We start from the raw sequence: 25,501 nt of genomic DNA on the forward strand, positions 1-25,501 counted from the left end.
AAGGCTGGTGACTGCACTGATCCTTTTAGGCATGTCCATCCATGACCCACACGGCCCCGAATGCTTTACTCATAGCATCACTACAGCCGTTCAGACACAAAACAACAACTACAATGCTTGAACCTAACCACGCATCCCTGCAAAGTAGATAATCCTTACCCAGTTCCTAAATTCCATCTGATCCTTGTATACCAAAAGGATCACTACTGACTATGAACAATCCTTGTTCCCTTCATCTCTCAAACAATGTTGTTCTCAGAGTAGTTCTGTGGAAAAGGCTCTGCAACCAATTCCATTGTATAAACCGTTTCTTCCCATTCCACCATGCACACACACACAGAGGCTAAGACCTAAAATATCTCTGTTTGCTGCAAACATACCAAGGGCAATAACTCTAACAAAGTCCCTTGAGTTACTTTCTATCACAACCTCACTGAAATATTCCGTTTTCACCAAACTATTCCCTTCAAATCTTTTTCTCTCTCTATCTTTCTGCATGTATCCTGATTAATGTTTAACTTTCTGATCCTGATGATAAGCAACTACTTCTGAAAGGAAAACTCCAACCTATTACCACTTCTCCAATGCTCAGACATGTGCTGAGAGCTGCCAAACTTTGGTTACAACTAATTGAATGATGCTTCTTTATTGTGAGCCTTCTCTTGATCTAATGTATCTTCTAAACACTTTGGTAACCCTGCATCAATTTGTACTATGTACACTTCTGTTTTCAAAAGGCTTTCTACATTCTGAACAAGGCATAAAAATATTTACAGCAAGTCATGTGCACAATTCTCTAGCAATGAACTGGTCACCTCTTCAGGTGTTTAAAATTTCAAAGCAACAACAAAACTCCAATAGTATTAATTAACCTGTTGTAAAGACAGGATCCACTTCACTTGTACATTTTCCATATTTCCCAAAGATTTCAATTTGATCTTAATGGAAAGAAATTGTCTGTTGCTTTCATCAATATTCCATATTTTGATAAAAGACCTTCACGTGAAAATGAATCTCTCCAAATTTAATTTTAGCAATGAAAAGCTGTTACACTGCAAGTACAGAATCTTTTATGAGAAAACTGAAGGTTTTTCGCACCAAAGATTGCATATAACACCAAATATGGTCGCTTGGAGTTACACCATTCATTCTTTGCATCAAATATAGTCAGACGAATAAACTGTGATAATATTTAAAATTTTTATTTCGTTCAGTGTGAACATTCATAGATTTACCAGTCGTTTGGTATGTAGACGTCTTGTTTGTTGTGGATTTCCCCATTACCCTAAGCAAACAAGTCATATTTTGCTCTTAATTATGGTAAGTTGGTTAAAACTTACATGCACTTTACTATGCCTGTTAGTTCACTGTAATGGTATGCTTATCTGTTCAACCTATGAAAAGGATTTGACTTGAAAGTCGCACGGGATAATCGACGACTTCTATTCGAGGATATGGCCTACGAATATATTGTACTACTATTTCCAAAACGCGCCAGCTCCTAAGGGATTCCGGCAAGAAATGGTATATCTGTATCGGCACAATAAGCAACATAGAAAATATTTCACACTACTCGAATCCAGCAACTTCAGGTGAAACCCTTCCGTTATATAAAGAACGAAAGGAAATTTGGGTCTGTAGACCACGTGACTTGAAGTGACCAATGGATTTCATCTATAACACCGCCATTACACTTAGCGAAGCCGATTCCTCGTTGATGGCGATATAATTATTTGTCAGTTGTTGTTTCTGATTGATACTAAGAATGGCTAGTTATTCAGGAGAAGAAGAAATGTATTAAGGTAAGATAACTTTCATTTATCTATTGGGTAATCTTTCAGTATCTGGTGATTAAAGAAGCGGGAGATAATTAAGTTGTCGTTCTTCCACCGAAATCCTTCTGCAAACTTGGCGGTGTTGATAGAAATGGGCAACGACGAGCTGTAAAGTAAATGTTTTTCATGGAAAGTGCCATTGCGGTGAGTGGTGCCCTGGAAAGGGATTTCCTGATTCTACCGTTACAGACTTGCTCTATTCTGCCAGGGAGTCACATTGTGAGTGATGCTAATAGCAATATTGGATGCTTCTTAGATGACGTTCTGTTCTCTCACGAAATGATTGTGCATCAAGAGGAGTTTGTAGATCCGACGAATAAGGACGTCCACACGCAAAATGTGGAGAATATTTGGATGCGGGTAAAAAGAAAATTACGACGTCAGACAATATTGTTTCATATTGACACAAACTTATATGGAGGAATTCCGGACCAAAGAGAATGCACTATACTAGGCCTGTGGGTTCACTTTAATGGTATGCTTATCTGTTCAACCTATTTTTTGCTGCCTATTGCCAAATCAACGTTGTTTAACAGTCAGTTGAATTATTTTCTCTTCAATTTCTATTTCTTTTATCACAAGATACTGAAAAATTATCATCTATTGTTTCTATGTACACAATGGGCATAACTACAGGGTTTTTAGTTTTGCATCCTGTGTTGATATAAAAGGCTGTTAATTAAGGATCAACCCTATTAATTAACCTCTCCTCTGTAAATTACTGTTATTCATGTTTGTGTAATGTCGTCTGGTTTCTTCAACACTTGACTGTCGTGGATAGGTCTGATGGTTCTGTGTCCAAAGTCGGTGCCCTTAAATCCAGTGGACTAATGCAGAATCGCAGCTCTCCTGGAAAATGCATTAAAAAGGTTTTTTCCTTTTTTTCGGATTCCCAAGTTTTAGATGTCGGAGATTACGAATATGCAAAGAAAAAAAATGTTGGTAAATTTTTAGAGTAACACCCGCACGATTTTTTCACGAAAAAAAAAAAAAATCGGATTTTTTTGCGTGAAATCAAGTACCCTAATCTCCTAATATGCTGCAAATCCCTTATTTTTGTTCGGAAAAAGTGGGGTGACGAGGGGAGAACCCCTCCATCCCGGAATCATTGGAAATTTTTTTTTCTTTCGTATGCTACAAATATAAAGATTTCACTCTGGGGCAGAAGAAATAACAAACCAGCCTGCTGAGTGTTAACAAGTATGTAGAAAACGAATATGGAAAAAAAAAAAAATGCGTGCTGATGACCCTAGGGACTTTCGGAAAATTCACAAGATGCGATTTTTCCGTCATAACTTCCGGTAAAATGGATATATATTGATTTTTTTTTTTATAGAATAGTACGTTTTTGGTTATGTAGGTCCCTATTGCTGAAAAAAGAATTCCAAAAATCGCACTTTCTAAATTTGAAGGTCCATATTTCGGATTGAGTATGTTATCTCAGTTTTGTGAGATTTGGCTGTTACTTCAAGTATGTGGATAGCCTGCTTGAAGGCCTGAGTGGATGACATGCTGAACCTCTACAGCTCACTATAGGTCTTAATAGAATACTATCCTTGTGAATCTTAGGAAGACCATACATGTGTGGTAGTTTACTGTAGTACTGAGTCAGTTGTCTGTACTTCATTGGTGTAAAGTGATCCTTGTTCTTGATCAAGATCTGTGACAACTTCCTCTCTGTTTTCAGAGTTGGTTCTTTTCTTTGCTGTAGCTACCATCACTCATAAGACTTGCCAACTTTTCAGAGTAGTCATGTCATCCACTGAGCCGCTTCCTTGTGGATATAATCAGTCCATTAGCAGGAAAGTCAACATTGTAGGTGAGGAATTCCACCCACTTCACAGAATTGATCAAGGATATCCCCATTGAATCCAACCAGATGGTGAGTCTAGATGTGATAAGCCTGTTCACCAAAGTCCCAACTGGTGAAGCACTCTTGGTGATACAAGAAAAACTAGTGACAAACACCCATCTAAAAGAACGCACTAGTATACCAATAAGAAACTTGATGGAAATGTTGACGTTCTGTGTAGAAATTACCTTCTTCAGTATGGACACTGATGTATATCGACAAGAGAAGGGTTTAGCTATGGGTTGGTCATTTTCACCGGTAATAGCCAATATATACATGGAATACTTTGAGAATTTGGCTTTAGGATCAACACCACTAAAACCAACCCTATGGCCGCGATATGTTGATGACACCTTTATACTCTGGCCCCACCAGGAAGCTAGATCATGTGAACTCAATAAAGCCATCCATACAGTTCACAATGGAAAAGGAAAAAGACAATCTGCTGGCATTCCTGGACGTATTAATAACACGCACCAAGTATGGATTCAGGACATCCGTATACCACAAGCTGACCTTTACTGGACAATACCTCAACTTCAATTCCCACCATCCATACAGTGTAAAGAGAGGGATTACTCAGTGCCTAAAACATTGTGCATAGAATATAAGTATCGATCGTGATACACACCACAAAGAAATGATCAAGCTCAACAATGATCTGTTAAGCAACAACTACCCCCAAAGCATACTATCCACTCCAATTATGAAGAAGAGAGTGGACGAGACCAATAAACTGTCCACAGTCTGTCTACCCTATGTGAAAGACCTCTCTGAAAAGATATAAAAGATATGCAGCCCATATGACATCAGGACAGTATTCAAGAGTAATACAACACTTCACAAATATCTCCTTCGAGTGAAACCACCAATAGAAGAGAATATGACCAAAGACTGCATGTACTCCATCCCATGCAGCTGTGGTAGGTTATACAAAGGCGAAAAATGTCGCCCTCTCATAATAAGGGTAGATGAACATTGCAAAGCTATGACACGAGGAGCTATTGATAAATCGGGTAAAGCTGATCGTGTATGGAAACATGGAGACCACCTCCCCATGTGGGATGAAGTGAAAATAATAGACAAAGAACACCACTGGAAAATACGAAAACTAAGAGAAGGAGCACATATGCTAGATCACAACAACCTCTCCTAAGCAGACCAAGTGCAGATATGAATAGCATATAGGAACCAGTATTAAGGAAGGATAGAAAAATATTAGATTTATAAGCCCTAAAATTCACTCCATAATTGCTCACGGGCATATAGCGTAGTGGTTAAGAGCATGGGCTACTAACCCCAAGATTCTGAGTTCGATTCCAAGCAGTGACCTGAACAATAATAATATTATCAAGAAATAGCTTAGCAATGAGAACCCAGGTTTGAAATTTCCCCAAGACACCTGAAGAAGGCTGGAGGATATATCAGCCGAAACGTTGTGTTAACAACAAACAAGTGGAGGACAAATATCTGTTGAATGTAAATAATGTACATAATTCCACATCTCTTAAATATAGAACTAATATCCAGTTAATGCTGAAATATTGTGTTGTTGAGAATAGTCAATCACATACCACACAAACAGCCACTCATTTCACAACCTTTTGGTTGTTAGTATCTAATATTTATTTTATTTTATTTCAGGACATATTTCCATTTGAAAGAAGATTTTCTGCAGAGGATACTGCAAGTCTGCCGTGTTAGGTTAGAGATTTATCAACCAATTAATGTCTTCAGAATTAAAGAATAAAACTGTAAAATTTAATGGAGAGAATGTTTCAGAAAGTGAGCAAACGTTACAAGTGTGATATTTGTGGTAAAGTACTGACTACAAAATCTAATTTAGCTATTCATCGGTGCACTCATACTGGGGAAAAGCCATACAACTGTGAAGTATGTGAGAAAGCATTCTCTGTAAAAGCTTATTTAACAGAACACAAGCGTACACACACCGGAGAGAAGCCATTTCACTGTGAAATATGTGGAAAATCATTTTCTAGTAAAGGTTATATAAAGACACACAAACGTGTCCACACTGGAGAGAAACCATACCATTGTGAAATCTGTGGCAAAGCATTTTCAGAGTTCAGTAGTGCAAGAAGTCATCAACTTATTCACACTGGAGAAAAACGATACCGTTGTGAAATTTGTGGCAAATCCTTTTATCAAGTTAATAATTTAACAAGACATAAACGTATTCACACTGGGGAGGAACCATTCAAGTGTGATTATTGTGGGAAAGCGTTTTCTAATGTCAGTAACTTTGAAACACACAGAGGTGTGCATTCGAAGCCTTTCCACTGTGAAATCTGTGATAAAGTATTTTCTGTAAAGGAGTCTTTGACAGTCCACAAACGTGTTCATACTGGAGAGAAGCCATATCATTGTGAAGTATGTGGGGAAGGATTTAGAACTAGTGGTACCTTAATAAGGCATAAACGTACTCACACAGGGGAAAAGCGACACCGCTGTGAAATCTGTGGAAAAGCATTTCCTGAAAAATATGTTTTAACATTACACAAACGTATTCACACAGGAGAGAAACCATATCACTGTGAAGTTTGTGGAAGAGACTTTTCTGGCAGGTGCAACTTAGTACATCACAAACGTATTCATACTGGAGAAAAACCATATCACTGTGAAGTGTGTAGCAAAGCATTTTCTCAAAATGGTAGTTTAGTAAGACACAGACGTATTCACACAGGAGAGAAACCATATCGCTGCTTAATATGTGGAAAAGAATTTTCACTTAAGACCAGCTTAACAACACATAACCGTATTCATAGAGGAGAAAAGCCATAACTAATAGAGGAGAAAAGCTATAACTAATGTGAAATATGCGGGAAAGCATTTCTGAAAAATCTGTCCTGTTAGTTTGTAATAATTCGACCGTGCGAACCAAAGGAGATGGTGACGTTGACGGAAAAGGCTCCTTTTTACCATGTCGCACGGTCGAACACAAAACAAGATATATAAGATAGAAGGCTCGTCGTGAGAGATATACGAGCCATAGTGCCAGTAAAAGAACTTAGGACAGACAACTGATATATATATATTGAGAGTAAGTTTATTAACATAGTGAAACTGTTTGTGTCTGTGTGCATGCATGTGACATATATAAATAACACAGTAGATAAGTCAGGCCTTCGTGTACAAGAGAATGTATACAACAATGTGAAGTAACGGACAGTCGTATAAGCAATATTGTGTGTACAATATGTGAGAGTACAATATGTGTGAGAGTGAGAGGAACACAGATCATAGAAAGAGTGTCTGTAACATAGACTGTAAAAAGTCTTTAAACACTGAGATAGAGTAAACCAGTTCGTATTAGAGTTACACAAGATTTGGAATGTTCATACGCAGGAAGTTGTGGCCAAGTAGCAGAGCTGTGGTATCACAATATGTGTTGAGCGTCGAATGCTGTGACCGTTTACCTGATACGGAATATTCTTGCTGGTTAGTTCTGACTGTTGCTTGTGGTGGAAACAATCCACTCAAACAGTGTTGATATAAAACCGAGTGTGTTGATATTGGTGTGTACCTGGTGGTGGGGTTGCTAGCACACGACATTGTGGTAGACAGTACATAGGTGGTGAAGACGTCTGCGCTGGAACTGGCTGTAGCTGTGTTCTGTATGTGTGTGTGTGGTCAGCGACCAGACCAGTGAGAGATCTGAAATTGAAGACGACTACCGTCGTTGGATCGGGCTTATTTATAGCTGAAATAGGGCTCACCGGAAACCCAGAAAAACTCTCTCTCACGTGACTTTATCTGAAAACCATGATTGGACGTAATCCACCCTTAGCAAGCAGAACATGGGGACAATTGCCGCGCAAATAAGAACCAATCAGAGTGGTGGACAGAAGGGTCCAAGGCAGCCTAAGGCTAGATGTTAGCAGCTTTGTTATCATTTATGATTGAATGCCCGAGAGAGAGGTTTCACTACAAGTTCATAAACTTACTCATAGTGGAGAAAAACCACACCACTGGAGTTAGTGGGAAGGAATTTTCCAATAGTGGCAGCTTAAAAGGGCATATATGTACACACACTGGAGAGAAAGCACACCACTGTGGAATCTGGCAAAACATTTTCTAATTTGAGGTGTTTAATAAGACACAATCGTGCTCATACTGGGGAAAAACCATACAGCTGTATTATTTGTGGTAAATCATTTACTCGTAGTGATTATATATCTACTCATAAATGTACTTTTAATGATGGCGATAAACCTTACCACTGACTTTTGTAGGAAAGTATATTATAAAAACCATATTGTTGTGATATTTGTATTAAGGAATTTATGTATATGAATGTTATTAAATTACTATAAATGTTTATAACATGTTCAGTGTATTCTTTGGAAATTGTAGTGAATTTTTCTTTTTAATGTTACTTGTTAAGTCACATGTATCATGTGATATGGTTAGAGTGAGGAAACTGTTGTTACTACTACTACTAGTAATACAACAGAATTAGGGAGACATAGAACACACCATCTACTGCATGCAGTTGTCTGGTCTCTGTCAAAGGGGCAGGATCAAAGTGTAGAAAGGAGCCAGGACTAAATACAAGGCCATCATAGAGAATGATGCAAATTGGTGTCTGCCCCTTTTACACAAATAAAACTTGGAAAGGACAAAGAAGATAGATATGGCCAACTAACTCATGGTATGATAAGTAAAACTATTAGAGTATCATTGCTTGTTGATACTATTCCTGTTGGTGAACAAGCATATAATATTGGGAAAACCTTAGGTAAAACAGATCTATGGATTAAAGTTGTAGAAAGAACAAGGATCTCCATGAAATCCCAGATCAGGAGAGCAACTGTATAGTGTTTAGGATGAACCCACAGATAAACAGTAGAGTTTGGAATGTAGCATATTGTGTAACGTGTAGTGAGGCATAGTAGAGAAACAGGATGATGATATACACCTGCCGGAAGCTGAAGCAGGATAGAAGCTCATCAGTGCTCAATTTGAGTATGAAGGCTTGGTTAATAAGTAGATGTTAAGACTTTATCACATAGACCATACATGACACTCAGATCATGGAAGGTCCACATGCACAGTATTTGATGAACTGAGCCTGAAGGGAAAATCTGAATGGTTTAACAACATCACCCCCCACTCCATCACACTGCACAGCCTGATGACTAAAGACAGATACAGTATAATACATGAACCCATATACACACACACAAGACATAGTAAATGGAAGGAGAAAAGAAAAAAAGAAAAGACCCACATACAAACAATGTAGTAACGAAACGCATATGCACACAAAACACACTCAGATACAGATGCAAATTGTTGCGCATATATGGATGCATAGCAGAGAAAGACAAAATGGAATAAGCAGAACAAGAAGAGACATGGGATAGAGAGTTACTGAGGAGGTCACAGGAGGTGAGATGAAAGAAACTAGAATAATGATAAAGCTGAGGAGAAGACCAAATATATAGTGTGTTATTTCTTTACAACCCACAAGGGGCTACACACAGAGGGGACAAACAAGAACAGACAAATGGATTAAGTTGATTATATCGATCCCAGTGCATAACTGGTACTTATTTAATCGACCCCGAAAGGATGAAAGGCAAAGTCAACCTCGGCGGAATTTGAACTCAGAACGTAGCAACAGATGAAATACCGCTAAGCATTTCGCCGACGTGCTAACGCTTCTGCAAGTGTGTGTTTAATTGGCAATATATGTATGTTAATATACCAAATTTTAAAATTTTCGGTAAAGTTTAATTTTTAGCTGTTTGGCAAAAGAGACCGATAGAATAAGTACTAGGCATCCAAAGAATAAGTCCTGGGGTCGATTTACTCGACTAAAGGCGGTGCATCAGCATGGCCACAGTCAAATGACTGAAACAAGTAAAAGAGTAAAAAGAAAGCAAAAAGGAAAAGATCCTTAGGATCTATTTTAAAACGGGGGCGCCAGTATTTTCTTAACGAAACACTTTGAAACTTGGGACACTGGTAGAATGTGTCATATAAAACATCTTTTACTCTTAGTCTTCTTAACAAAAAAAAAAGGAATTCGCAAGTTATTCCATGTTAAAGTTGTCGTATTTCTGTAATTTCAACCAATCACTGACGTCTATTCAGTTCAATAGAGTTACTGCTGGGCGGTCATAAAAATGTTATTCCCTGTGACATATTTCATCCGTAATTTATACGCATATATTGTTTATATAATAAATTACGCTGTGCGTATCTATGTGTGTAACAATTTTAGAGTTAGGGTTAGGGGATTAATACGATATACACCGTTACAGCGCTAACTGTTTTCAACTGATTAGACGTGATTAGTAGAAATTATCGAAATAAAACAATTTTTTTACATGAAATAAATTCGAATACAAAAATATTTTTCTGTTCTATAACACAAAATAGATAAGTATACGAAGTTTGAAAGTCTTTCCGTACCAAAAACACTACATAAAACATAAATGAAAACTGGCGGCCCCGTTTTAAAATAGATCCGATCCTTACATTCGAAAACGTAAGTGCTCCTAATGGTGTCGGATGAGAAATGGTGTATCGGTATCAGCATGATAGCAACATAGAATATATCTCGTTTTAATTAAAACCAACGATTTCACTTGAAACGTCGTTGTCCAAAGGAAAAAAAAAAAGAGATAATAGAGAATTACCCTCCGTAGACCACGTGACCATATAACAGCGCCATCTTTGTTTCCCAGAAAACATTTAAAATTATTTAACTGCTCGCGTGTATGAGTTACATTAACAATGGGTAGTTATTGTGGAGAAACACTATATTAAGGTAAGGCAATGTTTATTCATCTTTTGTTTGTATGTATTTAATTTAGATAATTATTTCCCATTCTGGGTCGATATAAAAGGCTTTCTCTTAATTAAGGGCCAACCCAGTTTAACTAACCACGCTTTCGTAACTGACTGTGTTTTATGTTTGTGTAGTGTCGATTGGTCTCTTATACACTCGGCTGTCGTGGATCGGTGTGGAGGTTCCGTGTCCAGAGGAATTAACCGAGCCACGAACGATAGTTTCCTCTTTTAAATGGATTCCAGTTCTTGTTTGGTTCTTTGTTTACCGTTCCAGGAGACATGTCACGCAAAGTCGGTGCCTTTAAATCCAGAATACATACACCGCTTATGGTTTTCAAAATAAATACACTTATAGTTCATAAGAATTGTTGGTTGTTGGCACTCCGTCGCTCCGATCAACGGAACAGCCTGCTCGTGAAATTAACGTGCAAGTGGCTGAGCACTCCACAGACGTGTACCCTTAACATAGTTCTCGGGGATATTCAGCGTGACACAGTGTGACAAGGCTGACCCTTTGAATTACAGGCACAACAGAAACAGGAAGTAAGAGTGAGAGAAAGTTGTGGTGAAAGAGTACAGCAGGGTTCGCCACCATCCCCTGCCGAAGCCTGACGTTTTAGGCTATGGAGATTCCGATTCTGAAAAAAAAATTTTCAAAATTTCGACCCCCCCCCCCCCCGGTTTTTATATAGATCCACAGGGTAAACCTAACCCTAACCCTAACACTAGTTTTGAGATTTGGCTGTTATTTCTAGCATGTAAATAGCCTGCGTGGTGGTGGGGGGAATTGAAATTTTTCAAACAATTTTTTTTCAGAATCGGAATCTCCATAGCCTAAAACGTGGGATTCCGTTAAAAAAAAATTAATAAATAAGGGGGGAAAAGGTTCAGATTACATATAGTCCGTCTCTACCAAAAAAAAAAACAAAAAAACTTTGTAGTATTCGTTTCAAACTTGTACGTTCTGAGTTCAAATCCTACCATGGTCAACTTCGCCTTTTATCATTCCGGTGTAGATTTGATCGCGGAACCCCTTCATACTCTAAATTGCTGGCATTGTTCCTAAACGAAAAAACATTTAATTGCATCGTCTTGAACCATTTAGCTGTAAAGAAGTTTATATTTTCCATGTGCATGCATGGCTGTGTGGTTAGCAAGCTGGGTTTACAACCACCTGGTTTCATGTTCAGTCCCACTGCACGGTACTTTAGGCAAGTGTCTTCTACTACAGAACCAGATCAACAAATACCTTGTGATTGAATTTCGTAAACGGATAGTGTATGGAAGACTCGTGTTGAACCGTGAATCCCTACACATCTTTTGGTAAGACTTCCTTTTGTACCCCCTCACCTTTCATCATCATCATCATCGTTTAACGTCCGCTTTCCATGCTAGCATGGGTTAGACGATTTGACTGAGGACTGGCAAGCCAGAAGGCTGCACCAAGCTCCAATCTAATCTAGCAGAGTTTCTACAGTTGCATGCCCTTCCTAACGCCAACCACTCCGAGAGTGTAGTTCGTGCTTTTACGTGCCACCGGCACGAGGGCCAGTCCAGCGGCACTGGCAACGGCCACGTTCTAAAAGGTGTTTTTTACGTGCCACCTGCACGGGAGCCAGTCCAGCGGCACTGGCAACGATCTTGCTCGAATGATTTTCTAAACGTGCCACCAGCACAAGTGCTAGGAGGTAACGATTACGCTCTAATGGTGCCATTTACGGGCCACTAGCACGGAAGCCAGACAGCTGCTCTGGCAATGAACAAGCTCGACAGTGTTGTTAGTGTTCCACTGGCGCGGTGACCAGTCATCGAGTTTATTATTAATATTATTATTATTATTTTTTGACACAAACCCCCTTTTTGGCTACGGAGAATACGAATCTGCAAAAAAAATATTGGCAAAAATTGGAATTCTGAAATTACCCCACCCCCTAATTTTTTCAGGAATTAAAAAATAAAAATGTGGAAAAATACGGAGATTATGATTGATTCTGAAAAAAATTTCCAAGAATTTTTGTAGTTAGAGTTAGGGAATAAAGTGAAAAAGTAAGAAGGCAGGGGGCGAAATTTCAAAATGCCGATATTTGGCAATTTTCCAGAATCTCCGTATCCGAAAATGAGGGTTTTTAGCAAAAACATTTTTTTTTCTTTCTCACTTCATTTTTTCCCTCTCATCCTTTTCTGTCGAAGAGGGTAGGCTCTAAATGTAAAAGTCTCTTCCATTCTTTCCAAGTGTCAAGCTAATACACCTTCTTGTTTTTCCCCCTCACCTGTCTTCGTTGTTTGCATTCCGTGAATTTGAACTATGCATATATACATACATACATCCATATATATATTGTGTATAACAGCGTACGGGATGGTATTTGAACTTCAAAAGAATCACCCTCAAACTAGGAGTCGTCTTATATACCTAGTTTAAAATTTGAACCTTAACTTCCTGTGGTTCAAAGTGGCACCTATGTCAATGGAAAAAAGTGTAAAGTAGTTGCATAGATCCTATAGTATTTTCTTAACGAAACACTAACGAAACACTTTGAAACTTGGGACACTGGTAGAATGTGTCATATAAAACATCTTTTACTCTTAGTCTTCTTAACAAAAAAAAGGAATTCGCAAGTTATTCCATGTTAAAGTTGTTGGATTTCTGTAATTTCAACCAATCACTGACGTCTATTCAGTTCAATAGAGTTACTGCTGGGCGGTCATAAAAATGTTATTCCCTGTGACATATTTCATCCGGTTTAATCATAATTTATACGCATATATTGTTTATATAATAAATTACGCTGTGCGTATCTAGTTCGGATTCTAGAGTTAGGGTTACGGTTACGGTTAACAGTCTAGTTAGGGTTAGGGTTAGGGGATTAATACGATATACACCGTTACAGCGCTAACTGTTTTCAACTGAATAGACGTCAGTGATTAGTAGAAATTATCGAAATAAGACAATTTTTTACATGAAATAAATTTGAATACAAAAATATTTTTCTGTTCTATAACACAAAATAGATAAGTATACGAAGTTTGAAAGTCTTTCGGTACCAAAAACACTACATAAAACATAAATGAAAACTGTGGCTCCCGTTTTAAAATAGATCCGTATTTTCTTTGTGGTTCTACAACTCAGTATTTTCTACTGATACTCACACATATGTTTGGGAAGCTGGGTCAATAGTAAGGTTATATTAAAATGACAGCACAGAGAACTTAGTGGTCAGACACTGGTCATCATGTGCAACAGCTGACAAATAGCAAATGTTACAATTCAGCCGGGTCCCAGGGTCTGTTCTGTTTACACTGCCTCAGAGTGCTCTCTCATACAGCGCTGAGCCAGTTGAGGGTTTTCAGGACAAGTGTAGTTTATAGTGACTAATCTACCTGTTATGGCAGATTAGAAGCATGATCTGGGACCTTCTGTGATTGGCCAGTTCGTGTTTGTCAGATCAATCACAATAAACCTTACAATTATCTGTTATTTTTAAACACTTACAGACAGAGTTTCTTGAAAAGGCTTGAGTGATCGCTCTTCCAGAAGCAGCAATACTCTCATTGAGTGATCATCAATTTCCAGCAACTGTAAAACCCCCTCATGGCTCCAAGTGACAAATAAAAGACATATGAAGCTGGTTTTAGCTAAAAGTGGTAACATACGCCAAGTCCCACAACAAGTGTGCTGCTACGAGAGAATAATGGTGAAACCAAAAAGACAGTAAGAGTTTGGAGATTAAAATCAGACTTGTTAAGGAGTATTATAATAGGTAATTTACAATATTTGGACACTTTTTGAAAAAAAAAACTGGATAAATTTTAAACAACCAAAACTGCAGAGTTGTTGCATACAAAGTTTACTGATTGAAACTTAGTTAAAATGCTATTGAAATTCAAGAAAAGCAGAGACTTCAGAGACCATTTGGAAAGCTAGAACTCACCTTTAGCTATGAACCTCGCACCTATGGCGCTCGAACAATTTCCCACGAAAACTTGGGGTAGTCTTGTAGTATAGCTCAAAACTCACTTTTTAAATGGAAATCCTGAGGGTTGTCTTGTACATCCAGTCGTATTATATGCCAGTATGTATGGTATATCATCATTATCGTCAACTTTTACTGTCCGTTGCCCATGAGCTGCATGGTTTGACTAGGGCTGGTAAGTTGAGGAGCTGCACCAGACTCCAGTCTGACTTGGCATGGTTTCTATGACTGGACACCCTTCCTAATGGTTGCTTTTATGTGCCACTGAGATGGGTGCCAGTTGCATGACACCAGCATCCACTATGACTACAATTTCACAGGGTTTGATGGGTCTTCTTCTCAAACACAACATATTGCCAAGTCTCCTGACCATTCCTCATTGCCGCTGTAAGGCCCAATGCTTCGCCACTGGTATGGGTGCCGGTTATGCAACACCAGCATCGGTCACATTGTCTCTGTGAGGCCCACGGCTCATCAGGTGCTTTTTACATGGTACTGGCATTGGCCACATTGCCTTCGTTATGCCCAGTGCTCAATTGGTACTTTTTGTGTGCCACTGGCACAGGTGCCAGGTTGTTGACACAGGCTTCGACCACATTGCCTCCATGCAGCCCATCACTCGAAAGATGCTTTCTATGTGCCAATTATGTGATACACATCACCCATGACTACGATTATCATCACCATCATCATCATCCTCATCGTTTAACATCTGCTTTCCATGGGCTGGATGGTTTGACTGAGAATTGGTAAGCTGGGTGGTTGCACCAGGCTCGAATCTGATTTAGCAAGGTTTCTATAGCTGGATGCCCTTCCTAATGCCAACCACTCCAAGAGTGTAGTGGGAGCTTTTTACATGACACCGGCACTAGAACCAGTTAGGCAGCATAGGCATTAGGCTCTCTCAGGTGGTGCTTCTTTATGTGCGCATGTGTGTGTGCGTCTTGTATTACCTCCTCCTCACTATTACTTGACAACCAGTGTTGGTTTGTTTATGTCACCATAACTTACATTCCCACGATAGAAACCAAGTGAATATATACTAGATTTGAGAAACGGTACTGTGTTCGAGTTGCACCAAACCTTTCGAGGCATTACCCCAGCATGGCCACATTCCACTGATGGAAACAAGAAAAAAATTAATGGAATCAGTTCTATTTCAACTAAAACAAACAATAACTGTTCCTATATTTCCCTGACATTTTTCTGAGGTTCTGAGACACATGAATAGTTAAGGACAAATATATTTGTCTTGTTAGACGGATTTAAATGTAATGTTTGAAACTTTGCTGACTATAATTATGTGAAACATTAATACTGAATGGAAATAATCCAGTGACCATGGGCCCATGACACTACCTCCAACAGAGTATTATTTAAACACTGTCCCAAATAGCAGGAATGGTTTTTTGGTAATTCTTCAGTATCAAGTATATCTATAACAATGATTTGATTCTTTACACATATCATGTTTTCTTCTCATCTCTCTTTCATCAGGAGACTGAGGAAGGAAACAGATTTCGTCCTGAAGAAGATTTGCGTATTTTCTGTTCTCAAAATAACAAAAAGCATTCATTTCAGATTTTGGCAAAAGGCCAGCAATTTGAGGGGAGGGGCCAGTGGATTTACATGAATAAAAGTATTCAGCTGGTATTTATTTCATTGATGGAAAAGAATGAAAGGCAAAGTTGACCTTGTCGGAATGTGAAGATAGATGAAATGTAACTAAGCGTTTAGCCAGGTACACTCAGGATTCATTGAAAGGTGGTAATGGAAGAATTCTGCATATTTCTTATGAAGCTACTTGTGACCATGTGAAATGAAAACTTCTGTTCATCTAATTCTGCCGAGTTTGAATCTTATGAACAATTGATCAGTTTGTTTAATCACAGACATAAACAGGTGATAGAAGCAGACTCTGAAATATGTAGGAAAAGCATTGTTAATTATTGCTGTGAAATAAGATAACAACACTCTCACCTACAACAAATGAGGGAAAGCATTTATTAGAAATGTTTACTTGGAGGAGAATACGTTATACACTCTGGAAAGTGGTTTGCATTAGGAAGGGCATCCAGCTGTAGAAACCATGCCAAAACAGACAATGGAGACTGTTGGGGGCCCTGCTGGTTCCCGTCAAACTGTTCGACTCTCGCCAGCATCAAAAACGGATATTAAATAATAATAATGAGGACTTTGGGAATCTTCTATTAATCCTGAACAGAGACAACATAAATAAAAGTTGTGATTCGCTGATCTATGATTATGAGATATTGTTGAGAATAGTCAATCACAAACAGCCACTCATTTCACAACTTTTTGGTTGTTAGTATCTAATATTTATTTTATTTTATTTCAGGACGTATTTCCATTTGAAAGAAGATTTTCTGCAGAGGATACTGCAAGTCTACTGTGTTTGGATAGAGATTTATCAACCAATTAATGTCTTCAGAATTAAAGAATAAAACTGTAAAATATAACTGAGAGAATGTTTCAGAAAGTGAGCAAACGTTACAAATGCAGTATTTGTGGTAAAATACTTACTACTAAATGTAATTTAGCTATTCATAGGCGCACTCATACTGGGGAAAAGCCATACCACTGTGAAGTATGTGAGAAAGCATTTTCTACAAAAGCTTATTTAACAGAACACAAACGTACACATACAGGGGAAAAACCATTTCACTGTGAAATATGTGGAAAATCATTTTCTAGTAAAGGTTATATAAAGACACACAAACGTGTCCACACTGGAGAGAAACCATACCATTGTGAAATCTGTGGCAAAGCATTTTCAGAGGTCAGTAGTGCAAGAAGTCATCAACTTACTCACACTGGAGAAAAACGATACCGTTGTGAAATTTGTGGCAAAAGATTTACTCAAGTTAGTAATTTATCAAGACATAAACGTACTCACACTGGGGAGAAGCCATACAGGTGTGATGATTGTGGGAAAGCATTTTCTAATTTGAGTGAATGTGAAACACACAGAGGTGTGCATTCGAAGCCTTTCCACTGTGAAATCTGTGATAAAGTATTTTCTACAAAACACTCTTTAAAAGTACACAAACGTATTCATACTGGAGAGGAGCCATATCATTGTGAAGTATGTGGGGAAAGATTTAGAACTAGTGGTACCTTAATAAGGCACAATCGTTCTCACACAGGGGAAAAGCGACACCGCTGTGAAATCTGTGGAAAAGCATTTGCTGAAAAATATCTTTTAACATTACACAAACGAATTCACACAGGAGAGAAACCATATCACTGTGAAGTTTGTGGAAAAGACTTTTCTGATCGCAGCAGCTTAAGAAATCACAAACGTATTCATACTGGAGAAAAACCACATCACTGTGAAGTCTGTGGCAAAGCATTTTCTGTAAATGGTAGTTTAAAAAGACACAGACGTATTCACACAGGAGAGAAACCATATCGCTGTTTAATATGTGGAAAAGAATTTTCACATAAGAGCAGCTTAACAAAACATAACCGTATTCATACAGGAGAAAAGCCATAACTAATGTGAAATATGTGGGAAAGCATTTCTGAAGAATCTGTCCTATTAGTTCATAAACACACTCATACTGGTGAGTTTGTGGGAAAGGATTTACAAACAGAGGTACCTTAATAAGGCATAAACGTGGTCACCCAGGGGAAAAACGACACCAATGTGAAATCTGCGGGAAAGCATTTCCTGAAAAATTTGGTCTAACATTACACATATCACTGTGAAGTTTGTGGGAAGAAATTTTCCAATAGTGGAAGCTTAAAAAACAAAGAGACCTGCACACTGGAAATTTGCAAAATCTGTGGCAAAATATTTTCTAACTTGAGGTGTTTAATAAGACACAATCATACTCATACGGGGGAAAAACCATACAGCTGTGTTATTTGTGGTAAATCATTTAGTTGCAGTGATTATATATCTACTCATAAATGTACTGTTAATGATGGAGACAAACCTTTCCACTGACTTTTGTAGGAAAGCATATTATAAGAAAGAATTTTATTCCAAAATATCATCAGACTATGGATGACTAAATTACAACAGATATATAGCCCATTGTTTTTATTGTAGTGCATTGATGTACCATTCAAAACTTTTTATTCTTTAAAGAATTTATGTATATGAATGTTATTAAAGTGCTGTAAATGTCTATAAAATGTTTTGTGTATTCTTTGGAAGTTGTAAATTTTTCATTTTTGATGTTACTTGTTAGGTCACATGTATCATACAATATGGTTAGAGTGAGAAAATTGTTGTTACTACTACTAATACTATTAGCAAAGCAACAGAATTAGGGAGACACAGAATACTCCATCCACTGCACACAGTTACCTAGCTGCTGTCGAAGAGATAGTATTAAAGTGTAGAAAGGAGCCAGGGCTAAATACAAGGCCATCATAGAGAATGATGCAAATTGGGATCTGTCCCCTATAGACAAGTAAATCCTGGAATAGCATGGAAAGGATGAAGATCGATAGGTAAGGCCAACTAACTCATGGTATGATACCTAAAACTACCAGAGTATTATGGTCGTAGATGATATCCTTGTAGGTGAACTAGCATATGTTTTTGGGAAAACCTTAGATAAAATGAATCTATGGATTAAAGTAGTAAAAAGGCCAGAGACCTCCATAAAATACCAGATCTGTGAAACGTATGCATTTGAATGAACCACCTGTAAGGAGAGCAACTGTATAGTGTGTAGGATGAACCCACAGATAAAGTGTAAAGTTAGGGGTGTAGCGTATAGTATAAGGTGTAGTGAGGTATGGAAGAGAAACATGACGACTATATACTGGTGGAAGGTGAAGGAGGAGAAAAGCTAATCATCAATAAGTGGAAAGTCGTGTTTCACTGTTGATCCATCAGAAAGATCAAAGCTGGTGACTGCACTCATTCTTTTAGGTGTATGTCCATCCCTATCCCACATGGCCCTGAAAGCTTTTTACCCATAGCATCACTACAGCCGTTCAGACACAACAACTAGAATGCTTGAACCAAACCACCCGTCCCTGCAAACTAGATAATCCTTACTCAGTTTCTAAACTCCGCCATGCACACGCACACAGGCCTAGTCCTAAAATATCTGTTTACTGCAAATTTACCAAGTCCAATAACTCTGACAAAGTGTCCCTTCAGTTACCTTCTGCCAGTACCCCACACAAATATACCCCATTCTCAATCTTCAATTCTCACCAAACTTTACCTTTTCAATCTTCAATTCCACCATGCACACACAAAGACGATGGCCCGGAGTACCATAGTTTCCCCGCAAACATGCCAAGGGCAATAACTCTAACAAAGTCCCTTTCAGTTACTTCCAGTCACAACCACAGAAATATTCCCTTTTTCTCTCGCCCTGTTTTTATGAATTTATCTTTAATTAATGTTTACATTTCTAATGATAAGCAACTTCTGAAAGGACAACTCCGAAATATTTCCACTTCTCAAATGCTCAGACATGTGCAGAGAGCTACCAAATTTTGGTTACAATCGAAATGATGCTTCTATATTCTGTACAAATGAGCCTCCTCTTGATCTAATTTTACCTTCTAAACACTTTGTTAACCCTATATCAATTTGTACTCAATCTAAGTACGCTTTTGTTTCCAAAAGGCTTCCTACAGTCTTAACTAGTCAGGAAAATATCTTCAGCAATCACGTGCACAATTTTCTACCAACAAACAGGCCAACTCTAGAGGTGTTTAAGGTTTAAAAGCAACCAGAAATCTTTGATAATATCTTTAACTAATTTTAAAGTCGACGTGCATTTTCCGTATTTCCCAAAAATTTCAATTTGATCTTAATGGGAAAAAAGTGTCTGTTTTTTTCATTGATATTCCATATTTTGATAAAAGAACTTCGCGTGAAGAGGAATCTCTCCAAATTCAATTTTAGCCCTGAAAAGATGGGATGCAATACAAGTGTAGAATGAATATCTTCTGTGAAAACTGAAGGTTTTTCACGCCAAAGATTACGTTCCAGTCGATCCGATCAACAGAACAGCCTGCTCGTGCGATTAACGTGCAAGTGGCTGAGCACTTCACAGACACGTGTACCCTTAACGTAGTTCTCGGGGATATTCAGCGTGACACAGTGTGACAAGGCTGACCCTTTGAATTACAGGCACAACAGAAACAGGAAGTAAGAGTGAGAGAAAGTTGTGGTGAAAATGTACAGCAGGGTTCACCACCATCCCCTGCCGGAGCCTCGTGGAGCTTTTAGGTGTTTTCTCTCAATAAACACTCACAACGCCCGGTCTGGGAATCGAATCCGCGATCCTATGACCATGAGTCCACTGCCCTAACCACTGGGCCATTGCGCCTCCACCAATACAACAGCTATACAACAGAAAATATTCCACGCTAACCGTTGCCGGTTACTTCAAGTGAAACTCTTCTGACAAATAAAGAACGTAAGAAAGTTTAGTCTGCAGATCACGTGACTTGAAGTGACCAATAGAATTCATATAACACCGCCGTCGTAATCTATTTCAGAAGATTTACCGAAGCTGAGTCGTTATGGCAAGTGCTATAAATGGTTTAGCAGCTGTTGTCTATGTTTGATGTTAACAATGGGTTGTTATTCAGGAGAAGCAATGTATTAAGGTAAGAGAACGTTTGTATGTGTTTAATATAGGATAATTGCTTTGCATCGTGGTTCGATGTAAAAGGCTTTCCTTTAATTAAGAGTCAACCCAATTAACGCGCCCTTTCCCTTGTAAATTGCTGTTATTTCGTTTGTTTGATGTTGTCTCGCCTCTGACGTGGATAGGTGTGATGGTTCTGTGACCAGGTACACATTTGCTGGTAAATATCAGAAACTTTCCCGTGACTGGAGAGTTGTTTCAAAAAATTTACTTGGCCGTGAACGGCCGTTCCTTCGATGTAACTCGACAAAACCAAAACAAACACTCGACTGTTTCCGTGACAACTCGACAATTCACTTTGGATATCTCCCTGACGGCTAAGCACGAACCACGCACACACAACCCACTACCTTTCTCCTCCTCGTTCCATTTCAGTAACACTCACGAAGACATTCGAAGTGAATTGTCGAATTGTCATGGAAACAGCCGAGTGTTTGTTTTGGTTTTGTCGAGTTATATCGAAGGATTACCCCCTTTCGTTTATCTGATCGCTGGAAAGAGAAATCGATACCAGTTCTTGGTACTTAGGAGATATGATAGGCACAGTAATCTAGCTAGATTTTTGAGTCGGTGTCCTTAAATCCAGAATATATACACCGCTTACAATTTTTCTAATTCACTGCCTTCTAAACAGACATGAAAATATATACGTATTAGGCAGTATATCTAGTTTCTAGTACACTGGTGTATTACGAAATTGTTTTCAAAATAAATACTTGACGGTTCTATTGACTTACAGTTTATCAAAATGATGCAGTAGTATTCAACGAATGCTTTTATCTGTCAGAAAATATTTCTCTTATTGGAGGGATTTAATGTAATGTTTGAAACTTTGCTGCCTAGAATTATGTGAAACATTGATACTGAGCGGAAATAATCGAGTCACCCTGGGCCCATGACACTACCTCCAACAGGGTATTATTTAAACACTGTCCCAAACAGCAGGAATGGGTTTTTGGTAATTCTTCAGTATCAAGTATATCTATAACAATGATTTGATTCTTTACACATGTCATGTTTTCTTCTCATCTCTCTTTCATCTGGAGACTGAGGAAGGAAACAGATTTCGTCCTGAAGAAGATTTGCGTATTTTCTGTTCTCAAAATAACAAAAAGCATTCATTTCAGATTTTGGCAAAAGGCCAGCAATTTGAGGGGAGGGGCCAGTGGATTTACATGAATAAAAGTATTCAGCTGGTGTTTATTTCATTGATGGAAAAGAATGAAAGGCAAAGTTGACCTTGTCGGAATGTGAAGATGGATAAAATGTCACTAAGCGTTTAGCCAGGTACACTCAGGATTCATTGAAAGGTGGTAATGGAAGAATTCTGCATATTTCTTATGAAGCTACTTGTGACCATGTGAAATGAAAACTTCTGTTCATCTAATTCTGCCGAGTTTGAATCTTATGAACAATTGATCAGTTTGTTTAATCACAGACATAAACAGGTGATAGAAGCAGACTCTGAAATATGTAGGAAAAGCATTGTTAATTATTGCTGTGAAATAAGATAACAACACTCTCACCTACAACAAATGAGGGAAAGCATTTATTTGAAATGTTTACTTGGAGGAGAATACGTTATACACTCTGGAAAGTGGTTTGCATTAGGAATGGCATCCAGCTGTAGAAACCATGCCAAAACAGACAATGGAGACTGTTGGTGGCCCTGCTGGTTCCCGTCAAACTGTTCGACTCTCGCCAGCATCAAAAACGGATATTAAATAATAATAATGAGGACTTTGGGAATCTTCTATTAATCCTGAACAGAGACAACATAGATAAAGGTTGTGGCTCGCTGATCTATGATTATGAGATATTGTTGAGAATAATGAATCACATACCACATAAACAGCTATTCATTTCACAACTTTTTGGTTGTTAGTATCTAACATTTATTTTCTTTTTCTTTCAGTACATATATCCATTTGAAAGAAGATTTTCTGCAGAGGATACTGCAAGTCTACTGTGTTTGGATAGAGATTTATCAACCAATTAATGTCTTCAGAATTAAAGAATAAACCTGTAAAATATAACTGAGAGAATGTTTCAGAAAATGAGCAAACGTTACAAATGCAGTATTTGTGGCAAACTACTTACTACTAAATGTAATTTAGCTATTCATAGGCGCACTCATACTGGGGAAAAGCCATACAACTGTGAAGTGTGTGAGAAAGCATTCACTCAGAAAGCGAATTTAATAGAACACAAACGGACACACACAGGGGAGAAACCTTTTCACTGTGAAATCTGTGGAAAATCATTTTCTAATCAAGGTTATATAAAGAAACACAAACGTACACACACAGGAGAGAAACCATTTCACTGCGAAATTTGTGGCAAAGCATTTTCACAGTTCAATAGCGTAAGAAGTCACCGGCTTATTCACACTGGAGAAAAACGATACCATTGTGAAATTTGTGGCAAAACATTTTCTCAAGTTAATAATTTAACAAGACACAAACGTACTCACACCGGGGAGGAACCATACAAATGTGATGATTGTGGGAAAGCATTTTCTAATGTCAGTAACTTTGAAAGACACAGAGGTGTGCATTCGAAGCCTTTCCACTGTGAAATTTGTGGTAAAACATTTTCTGTGAAAGAATCTTTGACAGTCCACAAACGAGTTCATACTGGAGAGAAGCCATATGATTGTGAAGTATGTGGGAAAGGATTTACAATTAGTCGTACCTTAATAAGGCATAAACGTACTCACACAGGGGAAAAGCGACACCGCTGTGAAATTTGTGGAAAAGCATTTCCTGAAAAATATGTTTTAACATTACACAAACGTATTCACACAGGAGAGAAACCATATCACTGTGAAGTTTGTGGAAAGGACTTTTCTGGTAGGTGCAGCTTAAGAAATCACAAACGTGTTCATACTGGGGAAAAACCACATCACTGTGAAATCTGTGGTGAAGCATTTTCTGTAAATGGTAGTTTAATAAGACACAGACGTATTCACACAGGAGAGAAACCATTTCATTGTATAGTATGTGGAAAAGAATTTTCACTTAAGACCAGCTTAACAAGACATAAACGTGTTCATACTGGAGAATAATCACACTAATGTGAAATATTTGGGGAAGGATTTTCTGAAAAATCCGTCCTATTCATAAATGTACTAATACTGGAGAAAAACCATATCACTGAAGTTTGTGGGAAGGAATTTTCCAATAGTGGCAGCTTAAAAGGGCATATACGTACACACACTGGAGAGAAAGCACACCACTGTGGAATCTGTGGCAAAACATTTTCTAACTTGAGGTGTTTAATAAGACACAATCGTACTCATACTGGGGAAAAACCATACAACTGTATTATTTGTGGTAAATCATTTACTTGTAGTGATTATATATCTACTCATAAATGTACTTTTAATGATGGAGATAAACCTTTCCACTGACTTTTCTACGAAAACATGATATAAAAGCATCTTATTATGATATTTGTATTAAAGAATGTATTTATAAGAATGTTATTAAAGTGCTATAAATGTTTATAACATGTTTTGTGTATCCTTTGGAAATTGTAGTAAATTCTTCATTTTTAATGTTACATATATTAAAAACATAGGTCACATATATCATATGATATGGGTAGAGTGAAAAAACTTGTAACTACTAATACTACTACTAGTAATCCAACTGAATTAGTAAGACATACATCTGATCTTTGTATACCAAAAGGATCACTACTGACTACCTACCTACCTATCTGTCTATCCCTACATACACATATCTATATGCTTATTGAATTGAAAATTTTGAAAACGTGGTTTCTTGCATATTCGGAATCTCCGTCATCGAAAACATTGGGGAAAAAATTTCGAAGAAGTTCAAAATTTTAAATGAGGAGGGAAGTGGTGGTGGGTATTTTTTTTCTTTTTTTTTGCATATTCGTAATCTCCGACATATAAAACGTAGGAATCCGAAAAAATTTATTTTCAAAGAGAGGTGCAAAACTGCATTAGCCCCGAAATTAATTTTTTTTTTTCCCATATTCTTAATCTCCATATTTTCCCACGAAGATTGAAAAAAAGTTAAAATGTAAAAATTTGGGATGGGGAGGAGGTAATTTAAAATTTTGAAACACATGGTTTTTGGCATATTGAGAATCTCCTTAACCGAAAACAAGTATCCGCTGAAAAATTTTCAAAAAAAAGAAAAAGGTTGATTTTTTTCGTGCCAGTGTACTTGTAAACATTAACCATATATTGTACTACTATTTCTAAAATCAAAAGCAGCACCTTGTATCTCACATTATCCGGTATCGTTTTTAGATCAGCATTTACCTTCCAACATTTCTACCCTTTCTTAAATTTCATTATTTCTTCTTTTTGACTTTCTGTCACCA

At 37.8% G+C, this 25,501-nt stretch overlaps 3 protein-coding genes and 1 pseudogene across 4 annotated transcripts in view; all 4 read left to right on the forward strand.

Moving 5' to 3' along the window:
- On the forward strand, positions 1–8,026 carry LOC106867977 (uncharacterized). 2 transcript variants are annotated; one of them, XM_089353389.1, is made up of 2 exons: positions 1–1,802; positions 5,332–8,026. In XM_089353389.1, the coding sequence occupies exon 2, from the start codon at positions 5,452–5,454 to the stop codon at positions 6,487–6,489; it is 1,038 nt and encodes a 345-aa protein (XP_089209515.1). In that variant the 5' UTR covers positions 1–1,802; positions 5,332–5,451; the 3' UTR covers positions 6,490–8,026. The 2 variants fall into 2 exon arrangements, with proteins under 2 accessions (XP_089209515.1, XP_014768542.1); XM_014913056.3 differs by lacking the exon at positions 1–1,802 and adding an exon at positions 1,823–2,310.
- Positions 2,317–5,325, forward strand: LOC149134931 (uncharacterized; annotated as a pseudogene).
- Positions 8,027–10,330: 2,304 nt separating the features above from the next.
- Positions 10,331–25,501, forward strand: part of LOC149134932 (uncharacterized) — a 39,415-nt gene continuing 24,244 nt past the window's right edge. The window contains exons 1-2 of the mRNA XM_089353391.1: positions 10,331–10,486; positions 16,843–21,098. Coding sequence (XP_089209517.1) covers positions 16,972–18,000 — 1,029 coding nt within the window. The 5' untranslated portion in view covers positions 10,331–10,486; positions 16,843–16,971 and the 3' untranslated portion in view covers positions 18,001–21,098. The remainder of the gene's footprint in view (positions 10,487–16,842; positions 21,099–25,501) is intronic.
- LOC106867978 (uncharacterized) lies at positions 20,966–24,645 on the forward strand. The gene is made up of 2 exons (XM_014913057.3): positions 20,966–21,098; positions 23,055–24,645. Exon 2 carries the CDS (start codon positions 23,184–23,186, stop codon positions 24,204–24,206), a length of 1,023 nt encoding a protein of 340 aa, XP_014768543.1. The 5' UTR covers positions 20,966–21,098; positions 23,055–23,183; the 3' UTR covers positions 24,207–24,645.

Source organism: Octopus bimaculoides, chromosome 6 (assembly GCF_046866305.1).
Source record: "Octopus bimaculoides isolate indiv1 chromosome 6, ASM4686630v1, whole genome shotgun sequence".
Classification (NCBI taxonomy): domain Eukaryota; kingdom Metazoa; phylum Mollusca; class Cephalopoda; order Octopoda; family Octopodidae; genus Octopus; species Octopus bimaculoides.